Genomic DNA, 25,610 nt, shown 5'->3' with positions numbered 1-25,610 from the left:
TGCCAAAACTTCCCTTGTAAAAAGTATCATTTTTACAGACTCAATTAAGTGCAATATATGCTTTACAGCTACAAAATCAACCGTCTCATCTGTATCTAAGAAAAATTCTTTCCTACTTATTGCTTCTCAAGACTAAAAACCAAAAAGTCAGATTCGCTTGGATTCCTGGACATTCTGGAATACTGGGCAGTGAACGTGCTGATCAGGCTGCCAAACATCCATCAAATGAACATTCTCACCTGCATAAAATTCCACACAATGACTTCAAAAATGTCATTCGAAAAGCCTCTGAAAATATACATAGGCCTGGAAATATCAACAAAACAAACTATATTAAATCAAACAGCAGCCGAAATCCTGGAAATCAAGTTTTTGGGCAAACAGACACAAAGAGGTTATCCTTGCCCAGCTTCTCATCGGCCATACACATTTAACACCCTCTTATCTCTTAATGAAAGATAATCCTCCACAATGCCCTCAGTGTCTAACCATACTAACAGTGAAGCACGTTATCATAGAATGTTCACGTTACCAAACTGCCCACCATTCAGCTTTCAAGTCGCATTCAAATGAACCATTAAGCCTTGAACTCATTATGGGAGAAAACTCGAACATAAAGAACTCTTTACATACCTCAGACTAATATATCTTACCAATCGCATCTAATATTCAAACGTAAGTGTTAACATAACTGAAAATAACAAAACTGGAACAGGTGCAATATATTCAAAGCAGCTTTTGCACCATAAAACTAGAAACAAAACAAAAAAAACAAATGCATAGACAATGTAGTTGAATCATCAAGGCAATCACCACCACCCTGGTATGCTTAAATACCATCATGCAACTTCTCTTGAAAACTGGGGAGAGGCCACTTCTCCAAATTCTGTCTACCAACAACTACCCACCAAGCCGAATACTCGACTTCTTGCTTGTTTTTATTGATGGTCCAAGGTCAGGTCATGTTGGGTTGGCTTCCATCTTTCAGATAACACTATATCTGAGAAGATCCCCAACAAGTGCACCATATACTCACCAGAGTTGTGTGTTATAGAATTAGCCTTGGACCACATAAAAACCTAAAATTGCCAAGGGTGTATGGTGTATACTGATGCTTTCGGTATACAGGCTCTATTGGGGATAAGATATCCTCATCCCTTTTTTGTTCTAAGTCCAGCAGATGTTACATTATATTTCTGATTGTCCATTCAACATCTCTTTCTGCTGGATGTCAAGCCACATTGCAATCAAAGGTAATGAAGTGGCTGATGTGGCAGCCAGGTCACTTTAATCCCAGAACATCCCCTAACCTCTTGAGTTTCATATGCAGACTACAGCAAAGTAATAGGCAATAGATTACTCTCCCAATAGCAACAACCTTGACAATGGAAGGTCAGAAACAAGCTGTATCAGATAAAGCCTGTAATCAAACTGGCAGTCTAGTCTGTGCAAAAACCACAGAGAGGAAGTTGTTCTTGCTTGCCTCCACATAGGACACAGTCATCTTACACATTTAAATAAAAGTAAGGTTTATTTCAGACAGGGGGGCAGCCTGCCCCCAGACAGGCTGCCAGGGCAGGTCATGGGGTTTTGTCAATGATATATAGGAATTTTGCTAGCAGGGAAAAGGAGGTGATTATCCCTCTGTATAAGGCAATGGTCAGGCCCCCCCTTGAGTACTGCGTACTGGTCTGGAGGCCTCATTTTAGGAAGGATGTAGATTTACTTGAGCGTGTACAGAGAAGGACAACAAGAGTGGCGAGGGGAATGAAGGGATCCTCTTATCAAGAGAGGCTTAAGTTCTGCAAATTGCAGTGGCTGGAGACTAGGCACCTGCACAGTGATCTGATTGAGGTGTATAAGGCCTTGAATGGGTTCAGCACGCTGAATTCTGATGGGATCCTTCCACTTGTTCAGATTACGAACCTAAGGGGGCATAAATTCAAATTACGAAAGGACAGATGTAGAATAGATGTGCGGAAATTTGCCTTTAGCCAGCGGGTGGTTAATTGCTGGAACAAACTTCCATCTGTCGTTGTGGAAGTTGATAGGTTGAATAAATTTAAGGAGGAACTGGACAGGCATTTGGATGGAATGGTGTGATTTTTTTTTTTTTTTTTTTGGCTGATGCTGCATAAGCTCATACATTTGCTTTCTTGCATCACATGCCACTACTACTACTACTATTTCATTTTACACATTTCATTCTTGCTGAGTGCAGACTTCCCTATGTGTAAGCACTGTGACACCTTTTTAACCATACAACATGCTTTATCAGAGTGTGCATGTTATTGAAAAACGTGTTTAATATTTTACTGCTTTTAGTCATCTGACAGTGTGTCAGCTGTTTTTAATTATTTAAACTCATTAAACCTTACTTTTATTTAAAATTTGCCTTTTTATACCCTTTATTTTTACATAGAGACCTAATTGGTTAGATCACTGAAATCTTAACTGTTATCTCTTATATGACCTGGTTTTGGTGCATTTAAGCCTTAGTTGCTAATGTGCCAATAAAATCCAAACCAACTAGCAGCCCATGACCTTTAGCAGTTTATCTGTTTTGGCCCCAGCCTGCCTAAAAAGGTTGGACACCCTTGCACTAATAAATCATCGTCTGGAAATAATACTTTTATCATTTCACTAACAGAATCAAACTAGTTGTTAATGTAAGACCTGCCAGGCCCTACCATAGTGAAAATCTAAATTTTATCATATAAAATCTTATTAGGAACTCCCCATGGAGCCTTATTTTCTTGGGTATTCACAAAATGTTGCCATTAGTTTCTTTTACTATATTCTTTTTTTTGCATATATATTGTCGTAGTCCTTGTATTGCCCCAGAACTATGGTTCTTGGCACATTCATACAGTTGGAAACTTCATTCCAGGCTTCATCAGTGATATTTATGGCTTTAGGGATGTTGAATTATTTCAAGAATTGTTTTTGAATTGGAGCTCCTTTACCCCCTTTCACTGATTGCTCTGGGAGATGTTCACATTTGGTAATTATTTTTGAAACGTGCAACAACCTGTGATCTATAAGTTGTAGCATTGCACTTGTATTTGGTGGTATGAAAATAATCTTCAGACAGATACTGAAACTTTTAGATTTGTTATTCTGTAATGTTTTGATGAAATTGATGGCTGGCTGATTGATTCATATTTGGACATGAAAACAAACTATATATTGTTTTGGTAAAAATGGCTTTAGTTCCCAATCTTACTTTTTTAGTTTGTTGGTTAGGTCAGGTTAAGTGGTATTAGTCATAATATAGACATTTTAAATTGTTTTGAAATTTATGTACATAATACTTTTAGGTTTTCCTCTTGGAATATTTTGGACCACTAGTTTTATATCTACTTACCTATACCCGTCCTGCCTTCCTCTATGGAAGTCATGCTGCAAGAGAACCCAAGCATTGGGTTGTTCAGTAAGTGTCAATTTAAATATTAAATTCTTAAATAAATTGTGCTATATTTATTCAAATCTGAGATTATTTTTATATATTTGTTTCAGTGTTTATCTTAAAATGTGTCTGCATCCCACTTATGTAATATTCAAATTTAAAATCTTTTTTCTTTTTTTTTTTTTTTTCTTTTTGTTTTTTATTAGATGTTCCAACTTCAGGGTGGTCTTGAGTGATTGCCCATAATAACAATTTTTTTATTTTTATGAAAACTAAACACAAAAAGTATTAAAACCTATAGTACTTAGTACTGTGTGTTGGGTTGAAGTTAAACGCATATGAAGAAAAGTTTTACCACAAAACAGAAGTTGAGGGGATAAATGAAGAAGAATAAAAGTTGATTCTGTGAGTTTGAGTGTGAAGTTGGATGGTAATGGATGTTGACTAGTTGCAGCACGTTTGGACTGGTTTGGAAGGGGACAATTTCAGAGCCAGTTCAGAAGAACATTGCCCATGGAATTATCTATTGAAAAAGGCATGCAGCAAAAACAGAACATCTATGAGCCAGAGAATGGAGAGACCTTTAAGAGACAGGTCTTTAATTAATCTGGCTGCTGCCCTCTTTTAAATGGAGTCTAGAAGCCTGAGAGGTTTTGGGGCCACCACCCAGATGTGGGAGTAATATACCACGATAGAATGGATTTGAGATTTGTACAGAGAGTAGTTGTTCAGAAGAAAAGTAATGCTAAGAGTGAAAGAGAAAATCTAATTTTTTAGATGCAGAGCAAGCAATGTGCTTATGCCGAGAGAGAGAGGAATGAAGTCGGGGTAATCTCTAATAGAAATATGTGATCATGTATAGAAATCTGAGTTTCACCACACTTTAACTTTGAATTTGCCCATAAATGGGTAACATAAGGCAGTATAACACTGGTGGATCAACACTAATGGAATCCATACTGGCGGTCATTGATCAGATGGAAGGTTTCTAGATAGTTTAGGAGTTGGCTGTTAATGGATTTTTCTCCATTACTTTAGAAAGAGCAGAAGTACGATGATTGGATGGGAGGGATTTGTCACCCTTTTTATGAACTGGTTGGATATGAGCAAATTTCCAAGCAGAAGGAAAAACACCTTTGGAATAAAAAGTGAAAAAAGGTGGCAAAGAACAGGAGTAAGTTCGGGAGCACAGGTTTTGAGAACAAGTAGAGAATTACCTTCAGGATCTGGAGCTTTCTTGGCATCAAGATTGTTCAGTATTCTTCTGACATTCTTTTGATGGAAGACCACAGGATGCATTAAGTGCAATTCTGTACTGCGAATGGTAAGGGTGGTTTACCTAAATCATCAATAAAAAAGAGAAGAAAAGTAGGATGCTAGGACCTTAGATTTTGAAAAAAAAAATTAACCATAAAGCACTCAGAAACAGTTCTATGAGATAAGGTTTCAGATACCTATTAACACAGAATATTAATGAATGAAATTGTAAAAAGTCAGTTTTGCATTTGGGGCATATATTTATATATGTTGTTATCAATCTTCATAAGAAAATTCCAAAAAAAAGCAGAACATGAAGTGGAATATAATTCTTAGGTTTACATATATTTATTTAACATCTTTGAAGTTAAACTTACTTTTAAGGCAATAATTTTTAAGTATTTTTAATAATTTATAATTCTTACTTTTAAGGCAAAAACATTTGGAGAAGAAAATTTTTCTTTGCTTCACTGGCCATAGAATTTGATTATACCAAACACAAATGAGGTTTAGTTATTCTTGCAAATCAATACAGGTGACCCCCGCTTAATGCTGATAATTCATTCTGGAAAAACAAAGCACTAGTGAATCAACACTAAGGGAGTGCTGTATTACTATAAAGTAACATATGTATTTGTGAGTTGCAATCTATGCCATAGGATTTTTCCTACTCAATAATAAATGGTAGTGAAAAGATGCACAAATGTCGGTCAAAATATTTAATATTTAAAAAATTGTACATGAAAAATATTCTGCGTTACATACGTATATAATTATGCGGTATCAAATTGCATATCAAAATTAAATTAAATATTACGTTACATACCAGAATTAAACTTAAAATGCTGATTAAAATCATGAATTTATTAATCTGATGGCCCTGGGCTGTCGAGTTTTTGTATCTTTGGTTGATTTTGGATTGTACTTTGGCCCTCTTCCTGGTAAACTAAAAGGGATTTTAATTTAAAATTCCCTGCAGCATTACCACCAACGATAAAGTCAACTGATTCTTCACCACTTTGAATCCTGGCATGTTTTTTCCTTCTTTCGATATATTAAACTTCTTTTAGGCATTCGTTTCCAAAAAAGTCCTGTTTCATCTATGTTAAAAACTTGTTGAGAAGTGTAACACCCCTCTTCAGTAATTTTAAGTTCTTTTTTTGAAAGTTTCGGCTCATTCTTTATCTGCAATTGCGGCTTATCCCTGGATTTTAAATACAGTAATACCCCGAAGTTACGCGATAGATGGGTCCTTCGAAAATCACTTAAGTCGAATCCGCGTAAGTCGGGGTACAACTTTGCATATAAATACATATAAATTTTGTTTAATTGGGACCAAGGACTAACAAAAACACTAGTTTAGAAGAAAAATATTTAATGAAATTGCAGTTCTTATACATATTAATATAAAATAAGTATTAAAAAAATAAATGAGTTACATAAAAAAGTTATTTTGATGTCGATGGCTTCATAAAATCTAACAAATTTGTCTGACGACACAGCGCCTTCTTTTTTTTCATGCAGAATTTCTTCGTAGCAAGCTAATAATTTTTTTATTCCTTGCTTTGTAGCTGTAACGCGTTCTTCGCTGGAGTCTATGTTTTCTAAAATTTTTAAGCCCTTTTCAATTAAGCTGAGACCTTCTGTCAAGCTTGCAATTATCATGTGCTTTTCTGGTGGAACTGGGTCTGAAGTGTCGGATACTTCAGTGACATTTTGCTCACGCATCTCTATGAGCTCATTCATTGTCAGCTCCTGACTATGTGAATCCAGCAGCTCATTGACATCATCACCATTGACTTCCAAATCTAATTGCCTGGCAAGATTAACAACTTCTTCTATCACATGAGCGACATGATCAGTTTTTGGCATTGTTTTCGTCTTGTTTTTGAAAAAAAAAAATGGACAAAGTTTCTTCCAGACACCATTCAATGTTTTTTTGTGAATTTCATCCCAAGATTCTTCAGTGATTCTTACGGCATCTAAAACATTGAATTGTTTCCAAAAGTATTTAACAGATATCTCACTATTTTGTCTCATAGCTTCATTCAGACGTGCAAACGAACACCTCGTGTAGTAAGCCTTGAATGTTTTGATGACTCCCTGATCCATCGGTTGAAGCAAGCTGGTTGTGTTTGGAGGCAAAAACACAACTTTCACATGTGGGTCGAAATTAATTAGGGTGGCAGGAGGGTGACCAGGTGCATTGTCAATAAGAAGCATCACTTTAAATGGAATCTGTTTAGACTTGCAATAATGTTCGACTTCGGGTATGAAGTGGTGACCAAACCAGTCCTCAAAAATGGAAGCTGTCACCCAAGCTTTATGATTTGACTTCCAAATCACTGGTAAGCTAATTTTAGATATATTTTTTAAAACTCTTGGGTTTTCAGAGCTATAAATTAAGAGAAGTTTTAACTTGCAATCACCAGCTGCATTCCTGCCAACCATCACTGTCAATCGGTCTTTGGAAACCTTAAAGCCTGGAAAGTTTTTTTATTTCACGCACGATAAAAGTTCTTTTAAGCATCTTCTTCCAGAACAGGCCAGTCTCATCCACGTTAAATACGGTTTCACTGCTATAGTCACCTTCTTCTATAATAGCCTTGAGTGTCTCAGGAAAAGAAGACGCAGCTTCTTTATTGGCACTTGCCGCCTCTCCACTCTCTGCTATACTGTGCCAGTTACAGCGAGTTTTAAATCGGTTGAACCAACCGTTACTAACTACAAAGTTTTCATCTTTGCCCGCCTCCCCAGCTTCTTCTTTCAACCTCTCAAAAATCAGCTTAGCTTGATAGCACACAGTGTTCTGATCGACTGGACAATTCTTCACTTTTACTTGATTATCACACCATAATTTCAGCATTGTTTCTATCTCAGCAATAATACCATGACATTTACGAATTATACTTGAGTTCAAGGATTGAGCATTTTTCACCGCTTCGAGAATTCTTTCTTTATCTTTTATGATTGTTCTTACTGTGGATTCCAGTAGCTCAGACTTCTTTGCCAATTCACAAATTTTCATTCTGCTATCAAAATCCTTGATAATGTTAAGTTTACATTCCAAAGATATCGTTTTCCTTTCCTTACTAGGTGCAGGAGAATCAGATTTACTTCGCGACATAGTTTTTTTAAGGGTTTAGAAAACGTATAACAAAACAATAACTTTCGTCAATCGTAGAATCGTAATTGTGCATGTAGAGTTCGCGTGAAACACGTCCAATGCGTATCACAACAAGAGAAACACCGAGGGTCGTTTTTCATATGTCATCGATATACGGCTCGACCGACCTCGATCCATTTCTCTCATGAAAACAATGTAATTTCCATCAAAAGTTGAGCATGAATTCGAACGCACACATATAAATATGACAGTTGGAATACAAATTCTTGTATATGTGTGCAGCTCACGCGGCAGCAAAGTTGAATTTTGTTCATCTTTCACTCTCACTCTCCGCCGTCGCACTGTATATCGATAGCATATGAAAAACGACCTTGAAGATAGTGGGCAGCAGTATTGCCAAATGAAAAAATCAAGAACCGCGTAACTCCGTGTTCACGTAAGTTGGGGTATTACTGTATATTGAACCAGCCCTAACTAGCTTTAAATGGTTCAAAGTGTTTTTTTGAGGTGAGCTTTCTTCAGATCATCACATAGGCTAATCTCTTCTTCTTTAATAATATTAAACCTAACAGAATTCTGCGTTGGATATTATCTTCAATCATAATAGCTGGCCTAGCCCTAGCTAATTTAGTTGCTTGGTGGAACAGCTGTCTTTCTTGCTGCTAAAATTAATTATTTTTTCTAATTGTTCTTACAGTTAAACCTGCCAGTCCTAAATTATTGTGCGCACATCCACTTGTCATTGACCGGAATCGAATCGATTCGCTTCAAAGCGTCTAATTTAATTTTCAAATTTAGTCTTTTTCTTACCTTTGTAGTCTTCATACCATGTCCAGACGTTGTTGCTTTTTCGTTCTTATCCACCATTATTAACTCTGGCGGCCAACAAGCCAGAAGAACAATGGGCACAACATATTACACAACACATGATCCACACCTATCCAACAGGCAAATAGAAGTAAATGCTCCCTACAGAAAGATCACCAGACCGGTCTTTTGGGATTGACCCCAATCTTCAAAAATGTAACTGCGTTGCATTAATTATGATACAATGTTCAAGTAAACTGTCCATTACGGACAATGTCAACGCTGTACTGTGTGATGACTAGACTCCGAATAAATGCATATAATGCAAATATTACAAGCAATGCACTTGATTATTTTTTCAAATGTTGATCTTGGAACTACGTAACAAGTCACTGTATTGCAATTAAATTAGTGTGGGAAATGTTTTAATGCTGTTTTGCTATTCATTATCAAGCTATTGACTACATCAGATGAAACGTTTTCATTAAACATGCTGAAAATTCAATCTGTACACTGGTAAAAAAGCGTTATAGTGAGATACGGGTTATAATATAATAACAGCATTATAGTGAATCAGCATAAAGTGATTAAAGTTATAATGAGGGCCTACTGTAGAGTTTATTAATTAATTAATTTATTTATTAATTATATTCTTTAACAACTCGGTTAACCCGATTGAGTTGTTAAATGAAAAATTTTGAAAGAAAAAGTATGTGAGTTAGTCTCTTGGGTATAATTTTAGATAACCTATTTAAAATATGTAATAGAACATATTTCTATTACATATATGCTGGGTTACGAACCCAGCATATATAATATGCAATAAATAAATAAATATTTGTTTATTTGTTGTGCTTTGCCTCAATGCTCATTGGGGGAATATGCCAGCCAACCCTATCCCAAATAGAAGGAGCCTCCCAAGCATTTGAGAAGACTGGAAACAGCCTATAAAGATTTAATGTGAAGCAACTTTTTGAGTAGAACCAATTTAAATTTTCTGTTATTGTAGTGCCGGAGTGGTGTAAAGTATTTAGGGTCTAATGGCACCAGGATTTTTCCCCATTTCCGCATTGTGTGCATTGTTTGTGAACACTGTACTCTGTGGAGGCCAGAGATTTAAAAATTATATGGGTATTGTTCTGTTGTGTAATGTTGTGGTGCATTGTATCCTCTGACCATTTAGTCGTTGGGTCCCCTAATAGGACCCACCGTTGCCCACACTTGCCACGAGGAGGCAGGTCAGGTACCTAGTAAGTTATATTTTGTACTCTGGCAGCCCCTGTCACCTAGCTTCTGAAGATTTCAGTGGCAAGAGCCTATTGTTAAAAAAAGGGGGGAGGGGGAGGAATAAGTGCTAGAGTTTCATTAGGCCAAAATGATTTAATGAGAGTGAGGTTAGAATTTTGATGCTAGTAATTTGGCTGTGCTAATTTTGGGGTGCATGCTGTCGTTTTAGTTAGAGTAGGGGAAGACTGAAGACTGGAGGGGAGACAGACAGAAATATGGGAACTGTAGAGAAGGCGGCCCCAGAGGAAGAAAGGGGTGGGCAGGAGGGGAGGAGACGAGCCCGTCCCTTCCCCTTCTCCCCAGCGGAAGGAATAAAGGTACCGAGCAAGTGAGTCAGTACAGATTGCCAGAATGGCACTGGCAGCAAAGCTGCAGATGTCATGGTCAAATCAAGTAGGTCAAGTCTGATTGCAGTTCCTGGGACAGTGCAGGCCCATCCAAGAGTTGTCAGGTTGGTTTTTGGTTATACATTGAAACATTGTCCCATCCATGGAGTCTATTCTTGTGGCATTGCTGAGTCGTCTAAGCTGTTGTGCTACCCATACATTGGGCAGTGTAGCATTTGGAGTAGTCCAGTGCTGAGTCCCCTTTGGTCAATTTTCAGGTCCTTTTTCAGGAGTTACGAGTTTGCCACTATGAGGGTTTTTGTTCGTGCAAATAGTGCTTGCGCAAACTTTGTAAAGGCTTTATATTCATCCACCGTGTCCAATAGGTGTGATTCCATGTTTCGTGGCAGGTATGTTATTTTTGTGATGAGAATGAATCTGATGTCTTTGTAGCGTTCGCAGCCAAACATCAGATGATGCCAACTCTCCACTTTGCCATAGATACACAGGAGATCCTGGGTGATCCGAAAGTAGGTGAGTTTGCCGTTATATGCACCATGGCCCCGTGAGGAGGAATGTCACATGGAGTCCTGGATGGAACCAGGTCGTGGAGCTGGGGTAAAACCTGCCGGCTGTCGGGATGAACTTTTTAGTGGTTTCCACGTTTGTCGAAGTCCATCCATCTGGTCTGCCATGCCTGCTGCAAGTGTCTTTGGAGTCTTGCCTTTTCCAGTTTTCGGTTGTTGTCCAGATCAAGTGTGAAGTCCAGGAGGGTACGCATGGATCCTTTAGATGGATGGTACAACACGCCGGTTCTGATTACTTCAAGGTCGAGCAGGAGAGCCCCTGCCAGGACCAGTAGAGCGTGGGTGCTTACCGTGCAGGTGACGATAAGTAGAATGATTCTTTGGATTGTGTGCAGAAGGTGTTTGTTGGCTACATTGGTGGCTTTGTGGAATCAAACTGCAGAGACGTAATTTATAGAGTATAGAGTATTTTCGGGTCTAATGGCACCAGGGATTTACCCCATCTCCGCATATGCTCTTTGTATCGAGGACAGTACTCTGTCAAAGCCAGAGATTTAAAGTGTGAGGATCATGTGTTGTGTAATATGTTGTGCCCATTGTTCTTCTGGCTTGTTGGCTGCCAGGCCCCTAATGGGACCCGATGTTACCATACTCTGCCACGGGGAGGCCAGCCAGGTGTATCCATTTATTCATTTGTTTTTCTGGCAGATCCTGCCACCTACTTTCCAAAGATTTCAGTGGCAGGACTTTAAAAAAAAAAAAATGTATACAGTATATCGCTGTTCAGTTTTGCCTAATTAATTCATTTTAAGAACGCAAGTTGGGTTCGTACGCTGAAAGGATAATATTAGTGCCTGAAAAGTCGGGCTAAATTTTTGACGTTTATAAATTTTGATGTGTGGGACTGCGGGCTGTGAAAGATAAAAGTAAGGGGGGAGGGGAGACTGAAGACTTGGGGGTAGAAATAGAAATAAGGGGTCAATAAGACATGGGCATGTCCCACTGATTACAATGGCCCATTGTAATCAGTGGGACATGCCCATGTCTCACTAGAAAGAAAAGAGGGGTGGCGAGGAGGAAGTCAAAGCCCCCCCCCCCCCCCCGAAATGGATATAAAGCTCCATGCAAGGGAGCATGGGAGCCACGTGACTGCCCCATTCATAAATATCACGATGGACGTAATTTATAATTGGAATAAGGGTGACCTTGTAGTAAAGTGACAGGGTTTGTTTGTTGAGGCCCCAGTCCTTTCTGGAGACTAGTGACCATTGCCGAGTATTTCCAAATCTTATCTCTGATGTACATTAGATGTGGTCGGAAAGAGAGATGGGAGTCCAAGATAACCCCCAGGTATTTAATTTGTGTGGACAATTAATAGTTTTGCCTTCAATTTTAATCTGCGGCGGCCTACGAGGGGGGGGGGGATCGAGGGTTCCTTTGAGCAGTGTTGAAGAAGTCTTGTTGGATGAGATCCTGAGGAAATGGGTTGCAGCCCAAGTTTGCCACATGTCGAGAGCCCTACTTGCCATTATCTCCAGCTGGACTCTAAAGTTTGATGCCACAGTAACAATGAGGTCATCTGCAAAGGCTTGGGATCTCACTTCTCCCAGACCCAGCACTAGGAATTCATCTAGGATGAGGTTCCAAAGGAGTTGGCCCCCAGGATGAAGCCCTGGGGTCAATCCCGAAAGACCGGTCTGGTGATCTTTCTGTAGGGAGCATTTACTTCTATTTGCCTGTTGGATAGGTGTGGATCATGTGTTGTGTAATATGTTGTGCCCATTGTTCTTCTGGCTTGTTGGCCGCCAGGCCCCTAATGGGACCCGACGTTCCATACTCTGCCACGGGGAGGCCAGCCAGGTGTATCCATTTATTCCTCTGGCAGATCCTGCCACCTACTTTCCCAGAGATTTTGATTACATTGTACAGTTGATTGGCATACATGCCAATGTGAAACGCCCCTGCAAAGTTGATTGATATGACCAGAAAGTACTTCTTGTTGGAGCTTGTAGCTGCATTTATAAGCGTCTGAAGGGCATCAATGGTAGAGAGGCCCGGTTTTAAGCCAAATTGTTTTGCTAGTGAGAGATTCGCTTCATTATAGTGTCGTTGACATGCAACATCCTTTCTAATAGTTTGCTAGCAACCAGAAGCAGGGCAATTGGCTGATAGGAGTCTGGATTGGCAGGTGGTTTGGTTGGGTTCTTCAAAATTAATTTTAGGTTTGCTGTTCTCCAGTCAAATGGGGAGAAGTCTGTTTTGAGGCAGCAGTTAAATAGAGTGACTAGAAGTTCCGGTGCTATTGGTTCAGACTCAGGTGTGGTTTTTCATAAGTGCTGCAGCTGCATGGAGCTCCTCAAGGGTGAATGGTGGTTCTGTCCATGTGGTAGGTTCCCAATTGACTCGTCGTCCCATGTAGTGGCTGTGATGCTCTGTGGGGCCGAGTAGAGGTAATGACCTCTACTCGGCCCCACAGAGCATCACAAGTTTGTTGGTGATGACTATACACCATCCCCCAGGGGTCAGTGTTCCCTGCCTCGGCAAACTAGATTTTCTCAGGATTTTCATTTACTTAATGTGATTAGATTTGTGTAGCGGTTCCTTCTCTATACAGTTGCCTTAAGGCTTCCACCTCCGCAGGGGGCCATGATCATCTGGATCTCTGAAGTTGTTTCCTTTTCCTGAGGGCCTGTATCTCTGGTGTCCACCTCTTGATGGCTGCTTCGGTAGCCTGGGTTATGATTCTAGTCACCTTCCTTTGCAAGTCTTCTGGTTCCATGTAAGGCATAGTGTTTTGGTGCTGGGTTCTAGCACCTGTCATTAGCAGCTCCTTGAAGAGTCCCAGTTTGCTTTGATGATGCCAAATCTGTTTAGCTGTTGCTTGATTATTGGCGTTGTAGTTAGGGATTGGAGTATTTGAAAAGTAATCACTCTGTGGTCAAATGTGGCCAGGTGTCTTGAACTGTCCGGTTTGAGATGTAAACAGTGATGTTCCTTGTAGCAAGGGTGATGGCAACATTCGCTTCCCACACGGTGTTATAATAGGTAGGGAGTTGATTTGGCATGTTAAGCACAGCCAATGGAGCGTTTTTCAGGTACTCCTTAAGGAGCTGGCCATTTCTCATTCCTTGCCGGTCCGGGGTGGCACTGTGCCATGTGGGAGAGCGACAATTGACATCCACCCACACAATGATTCTCTGGTTTGGGAGTGCATCCGCGAGACTCTGGAGGTACCTGGTAGCAAACATAATTTCTTCACCTGGTCTGCAGTACAAGGTGCTACATAAAATGTTCCCAGGGGACTGATGATGTGGGCACATGCAGCCCAGGCCGTACAGCAGTGGTTTGGTCTAGTTACTGTGAGACTAGGATTATGGACGACAACAGCAGCCCATGGGGTGCCATCATCCACTGGAATGACTTTATAAGTCGTGTGATAGCCTCTGACCTGTTTAGTATGGGTATATGGCTCTTGCAGGATTAAGATGTCTACATTTTCCTCCTCTGCTTTCTTTCGGATCTTCTGCCACTACTCCTGCCCTCTCTGCATTTTGTTGAAGATTTTTAGCATGGTGGAGGTGTAGTAAGCATTAGCATTGGTGAAGAGTTACTTATTCGAGGTAGTGCAATATCATGGCAACTTGTTGTGAAAGTATTCATAATATGAGATATAATGATGCCAATCTTATAACTATTTAGTAGTTAGCTGCTAGCAGATCTGATGCCTTTGCACTAACTTGTAAGCATACTAGATAAAGGCTTATTATTTGATTATTGTTGGCCCTAGTTAAAACTTGTAATTATCTTGTAGAACCCTAACATTTTTCAATTTAATCATTATTTGCAAAAGTGTGCTGCTTACAGCTATTTTAATCTCTTTCTTATCAAATAACTAAAATTTTGTGTTTATTCTAGTCAGATATATTTCTCCATTTGTAGTGGTCATAAATAAGATGCAGTTGGGGTATATAATTGAAAAGAAGTATATAAGTTATTTTGTACAAAACCTCATCTATCATTCATTTGTGTTGAAGGCATTGATATTGATCAGTTGAATGCAGTTAAATTGCTTGAATTTACACATACTGTTTGTGATGCTAAGTTAACTTTCAGGGATTACCCTTTTTGTTTGTTTTTCTGTTATTAAAGCTGCCTGAGTTTAATACTCATTCTCATAAAAGTCCATAATAGGATATTATAAGAAAATGCTTTCTGTTCTGGACAAGACCTCATAATCTATCAGTTCATTTGTATTGAAGGTATTGATATTGATCAGTTGAATGCAGTTAAATTGCTTGAATTTACACATACTGTTTGTGATGCCAAGTTAACTTTCAGGGATTACCCTTTTTGTTTGTTTTTCTGTTATTAAAGCTGCCCGAGTTTAATACTCATTCTCATAAAAGTCCATAATAGGGATATTATAAGAAATGCTTTCTATTATGCAGTGTATCCGAAATGTGGACCCATAGGGAGAATGAAACAAAATGCATAATTTTTATTCAAATTGATTAACATCCATACAGTTATATTTTTCCTTCATAGCTGCAATATTCTGTGGGTTTAAGCTGAACAACAGATTTTTACGTATTCCTGTATGGAAAAGCAGGATACCAGGGATTTCAGTTACTGAAATGTGTAATAAACAGATATAAGAGTGTTTTTGTAACTTTAAGAAAATGTCATGTATATATTTTGTGGGTCCATGTTTCTGATACACCTTGTATATTAAGTCTGTTCCCCATATGCTGTGTGCGCGAACATTTTGAAATGTTTCATAGGTTTGCCTGATCTGCAGTTTTGAGTTTTGGATGCTCAAAGCATTGTAATCTGAAGTCTGGTTTTGATAAAGTCTGCAGTGCACAGAACTGCTGAATAACTTTTGAATCACTTTTGAGAAAGAATTGACATTCTTACGGTATTTGATTACATTTTAGAATCATTTCATTTGCTTATCTGGTGTATTCCATTAGGGTTACTATCTACTAACCCTATTAACATCTGATGGGGAGGATACTGGATAACTTGATGTCAGTTTCCTCCTTGCAAGTTATCTTTTCTATGTAGATCCCCCAGCCATCATTCCGGCAGTGAAGGTAACTTTGCCTTTGTATATGTACGTGACTGTTTGTATGTATATATATGTATGCAGAACTGTATTCAAATGATACAATAATATTAATACAATAAATCACTTATCAAAATAAGTGGATAATTGATTTATTAATTTTTTATAATTCAGTTCTTTTCAATTCAAGAGAGGATTCAGTTCTGCAGATTGCAGCATCTGGAGGCTAGGTACCTGTGAGGTGACCTGTTTAAGGCTTTGACTGAATTTAGCAAGCTCAGTGCTGATAGCATTCTCCCTCTTGCTACATACATACGGAAGCATAAATTCAAATCGAGTGAGAGTGGTTGCAGGATTGATGTATGGAAGTTTCCTTCAGCCAGCAGGTGCTTAATTTTTACAAACTTCCATCTGTTGTTGTGGAAGTGGGCAGTTTGAATAAATTCAAGGAAGAACTAGATAAATCGTTGGAAGGGGGTGGACAGGTGATGTGGGATTTTTTTTTCTTTTTTGCCAACTGATTCTATATAAGCTTGCTTTCTTGCCTCATATACCACTACTCTTACTACTACTATTCTTTATAATGTATAATAATAAAAAAAATTAATTATCAACTTATTTTGATAAGTGATTTGTTATATTATTATTATACATATAGAGTTTTTTATCAGCTGTGCTGTGATACAGCAACACGTTGCAGGCATAGCCAACTGGAGTGAACAGCATTTGTTAGTTTCATGAAATATTGTGCTTCCAGGAAAGCATATTTCCTTTCTTTTAACTACACATCACAAATATATATGTTTTTTTAACTGATTCCCATTTCCTAAGTTAATTGGATGTAAGAGTTACATTATGATTAGTTATATGAGGGAAGGAAAGGAACAAGAGGAAAAAGATGGGCAATTTGTTGGTGACATCAATAGTGGCAGTATATATGAGGGGTTTTCGAAAAGTAAGGTAACACATTTTTACTCTCGATGATGTTTAATAATATAAAGTTGAAATTACACACCAAGAAATAAGTGAACATGCACTACGTCGTCCCAATGATGGATCAGTTTATCAATACCAGTACTGAAGAAGTCCATGCCCACACGCAGTAACCATCATCGCACCACCTGATGAACTTCCTCATCCGTTGTGAAATGCTTTCCTGAAAGGTGTTTTTTCAGAGGCCAAACAAATGGAAGTCTGAAAGCGCTAAGTCTGGGCTGTAGGGGGGGGGTGACAGTTTCCCAACGACTACGGCTCAACCACTCATGAGTGGTGTGGGCAGTGTGTAGAGTTGCGTTGTCGTGCAACAAAATCATGGCGCTTGTCAGGAGTCCTGGTCGTTTGCATCGAATGTTGGCTTTCAGTGTTTCCAATGTTGCACAGTAAAGCTGTGCATTGATTGTTCCTCCCTTCGGCAAGAAATCCACCAACAGAACACCTTGGCAATCCCAGAACACTGTGGCCATGACTTTTCAGATACTGGGAACAGTTTTGAATTTTTTTGCACACAGGAGATTGTGGATGTTTCTAGGTCATGGAGTCTTGTTTGCTCTCTGGGGTAAAGTGATGAACCCACATTTCGTCTGCTGTGGCTATGTGAGTGAGAAAAATCCTCTCCTTAATCGCTGTATCGCAACAGCTTCTCCAGACACATCCCCATGCGTTTTGCTTTGTCCACCTCTGACAATTGTCGGAGCACACCTTTCGAAAGCCAGGGGATATTGTGAACAATTTTGTGAACAGTCCACTTACTCATGTTCACTGTTTGTGCAATTTCACTCAGTTTCACTCGCCTGTTTTCAAGAACGATGCCCTTAATGCGCGAAATGTTGTCTTTTGTCTTGCTTGACGAAGGCCTGCCCACCCAGTGTTGATCTTCAATGTCAACAAGGCCCACTTTAAATTTATTCACCAAAAACACACCTGTTCTTTGTCATCTCCTTTTTGCCATACACAGCAGCCAGTTCACAGTGAATGACACTTGGTGAAGATCCTTTTTCTTGCAAAAAGCGGAAAAAACTTTTTTTGAACATTATTAACGGGTCTATCTGTCCACCACGTTTTCTAAAACCAAAAACAATAAATGCCCAGGTTTTGACCTCTTAGCGGTTGAGATTATGAAAAAATTAGCGGAAATAGACCAGACAAATTAATACCACTATGTAATAACTGTATGACAGAAGGTATATTCTCAAAGATATGGAAAAAAGCTGTGTTAAGACTAATTCTCAAAAGCTCTGAGAAACCCCCTACCAATCCCAAATCATATAGACCAATGTCCCTGTACTAGGGAAAATATATGAAAGACTAATACATAGCAGATTAGCTCAATACTACACAGAAGCAGGTTTACATTCCAACAATCATTATGGATTTAAGAAGGGCAACTCTACAGAGGATGCCATGCACCACCTACTGACAACAGTTAAAAAAACTCAGAGAAGAAATATATTCTGGCAATCTCTATTGACTTTGCTGGGGTGTTTGACTCACTCTGGTGGTCTAGTGTCCTTAGGAGGCTTCGCCAGGCAAATGTCCTACAAAACCTCTATAAGGTAATAAACAGCCACCTTACAGACAGAAGTGTCTCAGTACACACAAAGTTCAAGGAATTGACATGCCCTGTGAATAAAGGCTGCCCACAGGGTTCAATCCTTGGCCCTTTCTTCTGGAACATTATTCTGGATGAATTTCTGGCCTTGGATCTGGGCCCTGTGGAAAGCCTGGCCCTTGCAGATGACATGATTTTCCTTGAAAAAGGTAACATGCGAGTGGTTGTAGAGCAAGGATCAAATGCTGCCCTCTTGCAGCTGCAGGAATGGGTGCAAATGCACATGCTCAAAATATTGCCTGACAAAACCAAACAAATAATTCTAAAAGGCAATTTGGACATAAGAAGGCATTCACAAATCAAAATTAACCCAACCACTATAAAAATGTTAACAGAAGTAAAATATCTTGGAGTAGTCTTTGATTCAAAATTAAAATTTTTCTCCATTTTGACCTATTTGGTGAAGTAAGTGAGAAATTATGCAGGTGTTATTGCCAGGATCAGTCCGGCAGACTGGGGCTTCAAATGAAAGACCCTGGCAATCATATACCATCCAATGTTCTGTTCCTACCTGTTATCACCTATGGAGCCAGTGCATGGTTCACCTGCTCGGCCATAGTAAGAAACAGGAATAAATTAGAATTGATACAAAGGACAATACTTCTCACCATTACCAGAGCATGTCGCATAGTGAGCACACCTGTGCTACAGTTGCTGGCCGGAGCTCTCCCACTTTACCCGGAAGTAGCCAAACTTAAAAAGGGCATACCCACAGAATTTCTGGGGATAGCCCTTGATACAGCCAACACCTTCAATGCTGAAAGAAAAAGAATAGCCACAAAGCTCCATTAGCTATGGCAAACAAAATGGGAGCAGGAAACCAGAGGTCTAGTTACCAAAAGGTTTCTGCCATGGGTGGCAATGTCAGCAAAAGCCACCTAAGTAGATGTACCTGGACTTTTTACAACATTCATATTGGCAGATCACGGATCCCTAAAGGCAAAACTAACTTCCTTAGGGCTGACTGATGACCCAAATTGCACCTGTGGCGAGAGTGAAGACTGGGCACCATTCCAAGGGGAGAACATCTATTCATTAAAGAAGAGGAAAATTATAAAGCCTTAACAACCTTCACACAGAAAGTATTCGTAATGTGCAGAACTATTCAAAGAATGGCAATTCAGCCCCCCCCACCAATTAAACAATAATCAAAATTCCCACGTCTCCCACCACACCCAGACAATGACCTAATAACTGTCAGGACAGCAATATTCTGCGCCCTGACATGACAAAACCGGATTGACCTGGGTACCACCCAGAACTACCCTGCCATGTGTAGGAACCTAGGCCCCACACCAAATAAGTAACCACGTGGGGGGGGAGATGTACAGGCAGCCAGTGAAGCAGATTAGCTGAAAAATATCAGTAAGCTGGTAGCAAGGGGATGCAATGTAGAATGAGAGAAGAATGAAAGACAGAATGAATAGGCTGGTCACTGAGTGAATTGGGAATTATGGAAAAGGGAATAAATGTCAGTTTTGGTGAAAGAAAGAGTGACCCAGCAGGAGGGAGAGTGAATGAGTGGAAGAACAAATGTAATTGGCTGAAAGAATACACAGTTAATAACATCTCACACCACTTTATATATACTAACAAACATTTACTAAAAACACAAACACTGCATTCTGCCCTGGCCTGCACCACAACTGAAGAATAACAGTAAGTTGAGGTGCAGTGCAGAAAGCAAGAGTCGAACAAATGAAATTAAAGCCAGAAGTATGTGAGAAAAAGAACACAAACCATAAATGTTTACAGTTAAGTACACACTAACTCTAGTTTTAATCTTTTATATCCTTTCTTATTTAGCTTAATTATTAAGCATTAGTGAGTAATGACATTACACCATCGCATCCCCCCCCTGGTGAGAAAGAGATGAATGAGTGAGTGAAAAAAAATATATATAAAACCAGACAAAAAAAAAAATTATAAACTATGAGAAAAAAATATAAAAATAGAATGCAAGTAGAGTGAGAATGTTGTTTGTTTGTTATTTGGTTTTTAGGAGCATTAGCAACTAAGGCCATATTGCTCCGGGATATGCGGTGGTCATTCCCTGACCTTTCCGCATCCTCCGTATTTGGTGGTGACGGGAGTGAGAATGTGGATTATGAATAAAATAAATGTCTCCCCCCCCCTCACCTGGTGGGTTCCCCACTGCCAGCTAACATATCCCAATCCTGGATTGGGATGAGAAGTTTGACCTTCTTATCAGATTTGACAAGACATGGCCCTGACAACCATCACTGACAAAGACATACTGCAGCCTTGCTGCCAACACGCCATTTGGTAATCTGAACCGGGTACTTTAACTCATTTTCCTTTAAAACCCCATCCCCAGGCAAGGGAGGGAGGAGATGAGTCTCTGTCTCCTCCTCTCCCTGCCACCCCCATTCTTCAGCTGGTGGGACTTGTCCCCACTGACTCCTTTGGGGATGCCAACTCTATAGTCCCTATCCTTCTACCTGTTTCCCCCTCAGTCTCTAGTCTCCCCCCACATTCTAACTAAACCGACCAAGTACGCTCCTAACAATGCCGCCAATTTCTAATCAATGTCTAAAAATTCAACCACTTTCTCATAAACCTCTTTGTCTTTCCAAATTCTAGTGTTCACCCCCCCCCCCTTTTTAATAGATCTTGCCACTGAAATCCTCAGAAAATAGGTGGCGGGGCCTGCCAGAGTACTTAATAATCTACTGGGTTCCTGACCTGCCTCCTCGTGGCAAAGTGTGGAGAACGGTGGGTCCCAATGGCTAAATGTTCAGAGAAACAACAGAACATAACACTGCACAACAAACCACTCTCCACACTTTTTAAATCTCTGGCCTCCACAGAGTTCTGTGTCACTTACAAAGAATACAACACGGAGATAGGGGGAAACCCCCGGTGCTGTCAGACAGAGACAACTAACACACTTTACACTTGTCCACTGCGTTTCATCTCATTCCTTTTCACCATTATTAAGAAAAAAAATGTGTTACCTTACTTTTCAGAAACCCCTCGTATAATGCATTGATAGCATGCTACTTAGGCAAACTGAGAATCCTGAACCTTTAGTTTGATACAGAGTTCAGTTTTTGTTATTTTATATTTTTTATCATTAAAAGCATTGCTTCTTGGAAAAGTGTTGTATTGCTGTTGTTCCTGTTCTCACTGGATCCTCGAATGGAAGTGAAAGCTTGATAAATGCAGCATGCACGATCCCTAAACCATCATTTTCGTAAGAGTTTCAAAAATGTTCTTAAAGCCACTCAGTCAAAAAAAAAAAAAAAAAAAAGCACAAGTTTTGTCATATTGTAGTATCATATTTTTGAACCTGCAGTTAGAATGGGCGATGTCCAGTTGTCAAAAAGATCTAACATCATCTGTGTTGCATGGCTAATCACAAAATCTATGACAAATGTAGTGATGCAGCAGTAAATAATACACTACACTTGCTATATCTGAGTAAAGTCCATAAAAAATTCCCTGTATTATTATACAGCATGTCCATTTTAAAAGTAAACCCAAAAATGGTCAAAGGAAAATACAGGTTAATATCAGGTTAATTAACAAAAAATAGTATATAAATAATGCTGGAAGTGTTCATCATTAGCAATACATAAATTCACTCTTTTGATCATGTTGATAATACACTCCTGACTCTATTTTCAATGCTTGCTTACTTTAAGGTGCTGGAAAATGCTTAATGGATTGCTCTTTTAAGCTTTCTGCTATAATAACTTTCATAAAAAAAATAAGTCTGGTGATGTTAAATCAGGAGAGTTAGGTGGCCAGAGTCCTTGTGATATGATTCAATCCCAAAAAAAAAAAAAATATTTTATTGGTTGATCATGCAGCATGGCAGGTTGCCGTATCCTGTGGGAGTTGGATATCTCTTTCAGTTTCCTATAGACTTACAGTAAACTGCATTATGATGACTTGGTAAACATCACAGGTGACAGTAATTAACAAAAAATAGTATATAAATAATGCTGGAAGTGTTCATCATTAGCAATACATAAATTCACTCTTTTGATCATGTTGATAATACACTCCTGACTCTATTTTCAATGCTTGCTTACTTTAAGGTGCTGGAAAATGCTTAATGGATTGCTCTTTTAAGCTTTCTGCTATAATAACTTTCATAAAAAAAATAAGTCTGGTGATGTTAAATCAGGAGAGTTAGGTGGCCAGAGTCCTTGTGATATGATTCAATCCCAAAAAAAAAAAAATATTTTATTGGTTGATCATGCAGCATGGCAGGTTGCCGTATCCTGTGGGAGTTGGATATCTCTTTCAGTTTCCTATAGCCTTACAGTAAACTGCATTATGATGACTTGGTAAACATCACAGGTGACAGTTTGTTCAAAAATTACACGCCTGGCTATCCTTTAAGAAAGTTGCTCCCAATCTTTTGTCATCCAGTCACACATTAAGTTAAAAGACGAATAATAACAGCACACTGAAATAGTGATTGCCATCGAACTCAAAGGAATTTTTCCTAATCTTGCAGCACACTGGTTGGGAACCACTGCTTTAAGATATTTCACACCAAACACTGATTTTTTGGATATGTAAGGGAGTTTTGCAAAAGTTGTGTGCATTTTCAGCATTCTGTATTCTCCATTTTGATTATTGATGGTAGCCACCAAGGCAAAACCATGCTTTATAAGAAGCAAAATTAATTTTTTATGCAAAATTTCAATACCTTTATGGCAAAGTCAACTTTTAAATGAGTGACAATGCCCTAATCGTTTAACATATTCTGAAATTAAAGCTCAGGATACTGTGGATTCATTCAGATTCCAAGTAAGTGGAATCTTACTTGGAAACAAAGTCATACAATGAATGTCAACATTTGATGAAAAATTCTGTAACACTAATTGTTCATGCAAAACTGCAATTTTCAAGATAATAAAGTAGTTTTGTGAGTGTGATTCCACTAAAAAAAAACATGCTGCTGGATTCGTATCAAACTGAATACTTAAAATGCAGACCTGTCACTTCTAGTTATATAACATCCTCCACTAGAAACACTCACATAATTATGCCAACATTTGTACTTAATATAAATAAAGTGGGTTTACGTTTAAAATGAGCACTCTATATTATTTATTATGTATAAAAATCAGTTATCAGTTGATGTGTAATTGATGCTTACACTTACACTCTGCCTAAAAGTTTGGAATCACAGCATATGACAATTTAAGGTTTCATAAAAAAAAAAAATTTTTTTTAAGATTTTTTTTTATTAAGCATTGAAAAGTTTACAGCAAAAAAATATTGAAATGATTAATATTAACAGCTATACTGATTTTTTCATCGCTGCCTTACACATATGTAGCATTCTAGTGACTAATTTTATAATAGTGTCTCGACTAACATTATTCCAAGCAATATGCAAGGTTCTCCATAAAGTTTGTGAAGGACAGAATTCACAGACTTGATGTTCTTGATAATTCCATAAGAGCTCTATTGGGTTTAAGTCAGGCAGTTAGGGTGGCCATGTACCATAATTTGCAGTATCCCCTTCTGTTGTTTAGTTGCTAGAAAGACTGCACAGCTTAGAGCTGTGCTTTGGTTCATTGTCTTGTTGTTGTAAAATTTCTTCCACAAAGTCAAAGTCTAGTGGATATTGCATTATGTTCAAGAATATTTTTATAGCCTTCTTTTCTTAAAATTCCTTCAATTCTGATGGTGTCACTTCACCTACTCCAGAAAAATAGAAGCAACCCCAGTGCTTGTCTGCAGGCACCAAACAATGTAGCACCATTTTTTCTTCAGTTGATCATCTCACGTAAACTCTATGCTTGGATCCATTTATCCAGTGTGTTTTTCCAATCTTAGTTGTCCAATGTTGATGGCTCTTAGCCCAATTTAACCATTTATTTTGATTTTCTAGTTTTAATAAGGGTTTTTGTAAAGCTACATGACTATGAATCCTGCTTGTTTAAGTTTTTGTGTTTTAAGATGAAGTTCTAATGTAGATGTGGGAGTTTCTCTGTTCCTATTGAACTCAGCTTGGATTTCAGGTACAGTAAGTCGTAGATTGCATTTAGAAATCAGTGTTATGGTCTTACCTTGTGTTTCCATTGTTATGAGCGATTGTCCCAATCGTGGGTCTGTCCTTTAAACAAAGTCTCCTTGAATCGTAGTTTCCACTCCTTTGAAAAACACACAAAACTTATGCTAAACACTCTTTCTGAATGATGGATGTTCGATTGTATAAATTACAGATCTTACTCCTCGATTTATATTATTGTAAAACATTGTAAAATATTTAAATGTAATGTAAATTATTGTAAAATTTATATTATTTTATTATTGTCTTCTATACCTTCCTGGAATATAATCTAATATTCAAGAAATTTCTTAAATATTATTTAATTATTTTTTTATATATAATTGAAAATATTTTAATAAAAACTTAGAAAATTAAGAAAAATGAATGTGATTTCAAAATTTTAAGTTGGAGTGTGCATTCTTTGTAAACCCTCTAAATAGATTTTGCCTTCTCTGTTATGTTTTTACACACACGCACACAGTAAAACATCAGTTTAACAGACTTGTGGGGGCGGGGGGGAATAAGGCCTGAATGCTAATTATCCATACTCAAAAGAAATGCATGTTTGCCAAAGTTAATAGAACGTTTGAAAAACTGTTGTACAATGAAATAAAAGCAAAAAAAAAAAAAAAATTGTGATACTGTATTTTATTGCACTATTTGCCAGCTGTATGAAGTGAACAGCTTGAAATTTTGCATTACCACATAGTAGCAGTTAATTAAAGCTTTTGAGTATAATCTCTGTATTCAGATGACACCCTTCAGGTGTTTGATTCACTCAGGCTATGGGGGGGTGATGATAAAGAAAATCCTGCCTACTTTGCATTCTATACGGATGTGAATCGTGTAAAAGACATGGGCTTGCAGCAGTTTGATAGCTTTATTTTGTTGGTTTCTACTATTACCTGAATACTGAATAATTTTCTTCTTGAGAATCCTTAGTTGGTAGCTGTATTTCAGTCTGAAGTCAAACTAATGAAGTTTATGATAATATAAAAGAGTAACTTTTGACAGCTTTGGCTTTGAAGACTACTATAACAAGAAACCTTTATACTATGCTTAGAAGGGGAAAATTTCTTGTCTTATGCATATAAATGGAAATGTACAAATTATTAGTTGGTCCTTAGAATCATTTGTCACTACTAATACTA

At 38.3% G+C, this 25,610-nt stretch overlaps 1 protein-coding gene across 1 annotated transcript in view; it reads left to right on the top strand.

The window, feature by feature from the left end:
* The window catches only part of Sc2 (trans-2,3-enoyl-CoA reductase Sc2), a 183,872-nt gene that overhangs the window by 121,130 nt on the left and 37,132 nt on the right, over positions 1-25,610 (top strand). Inside the window, exon 6 of the mRNA XM_090384691.1 lies at positions 3,321-3,433. Coding sequence (XP_090240817.1) covers positions 3,321-3,433 — 113 coding nt within the window. The remainder of the gene's footprint in view (positions 1-3,320; positions 3,434-25,610) is intronic.

This window comes from Mastigoproctus giganteus, chromosome 11 (assembly GCF_048544385.1).
Source record: "Mastigoproctus giganteus isolate SK-2022 chromosome 11, ASM4854438v1, whole genome shotgun sequence".
Lineage (NCBI taxonomy): Eukaryota > Metazoa > Arthropoda > Arachnida > Uropygi > Thelyphonidae > Mastigoproctus > Mastigoproctus giganteus.
This window is presented reverse-complemented; position numbering and strand designations above follow the sequence as displayed.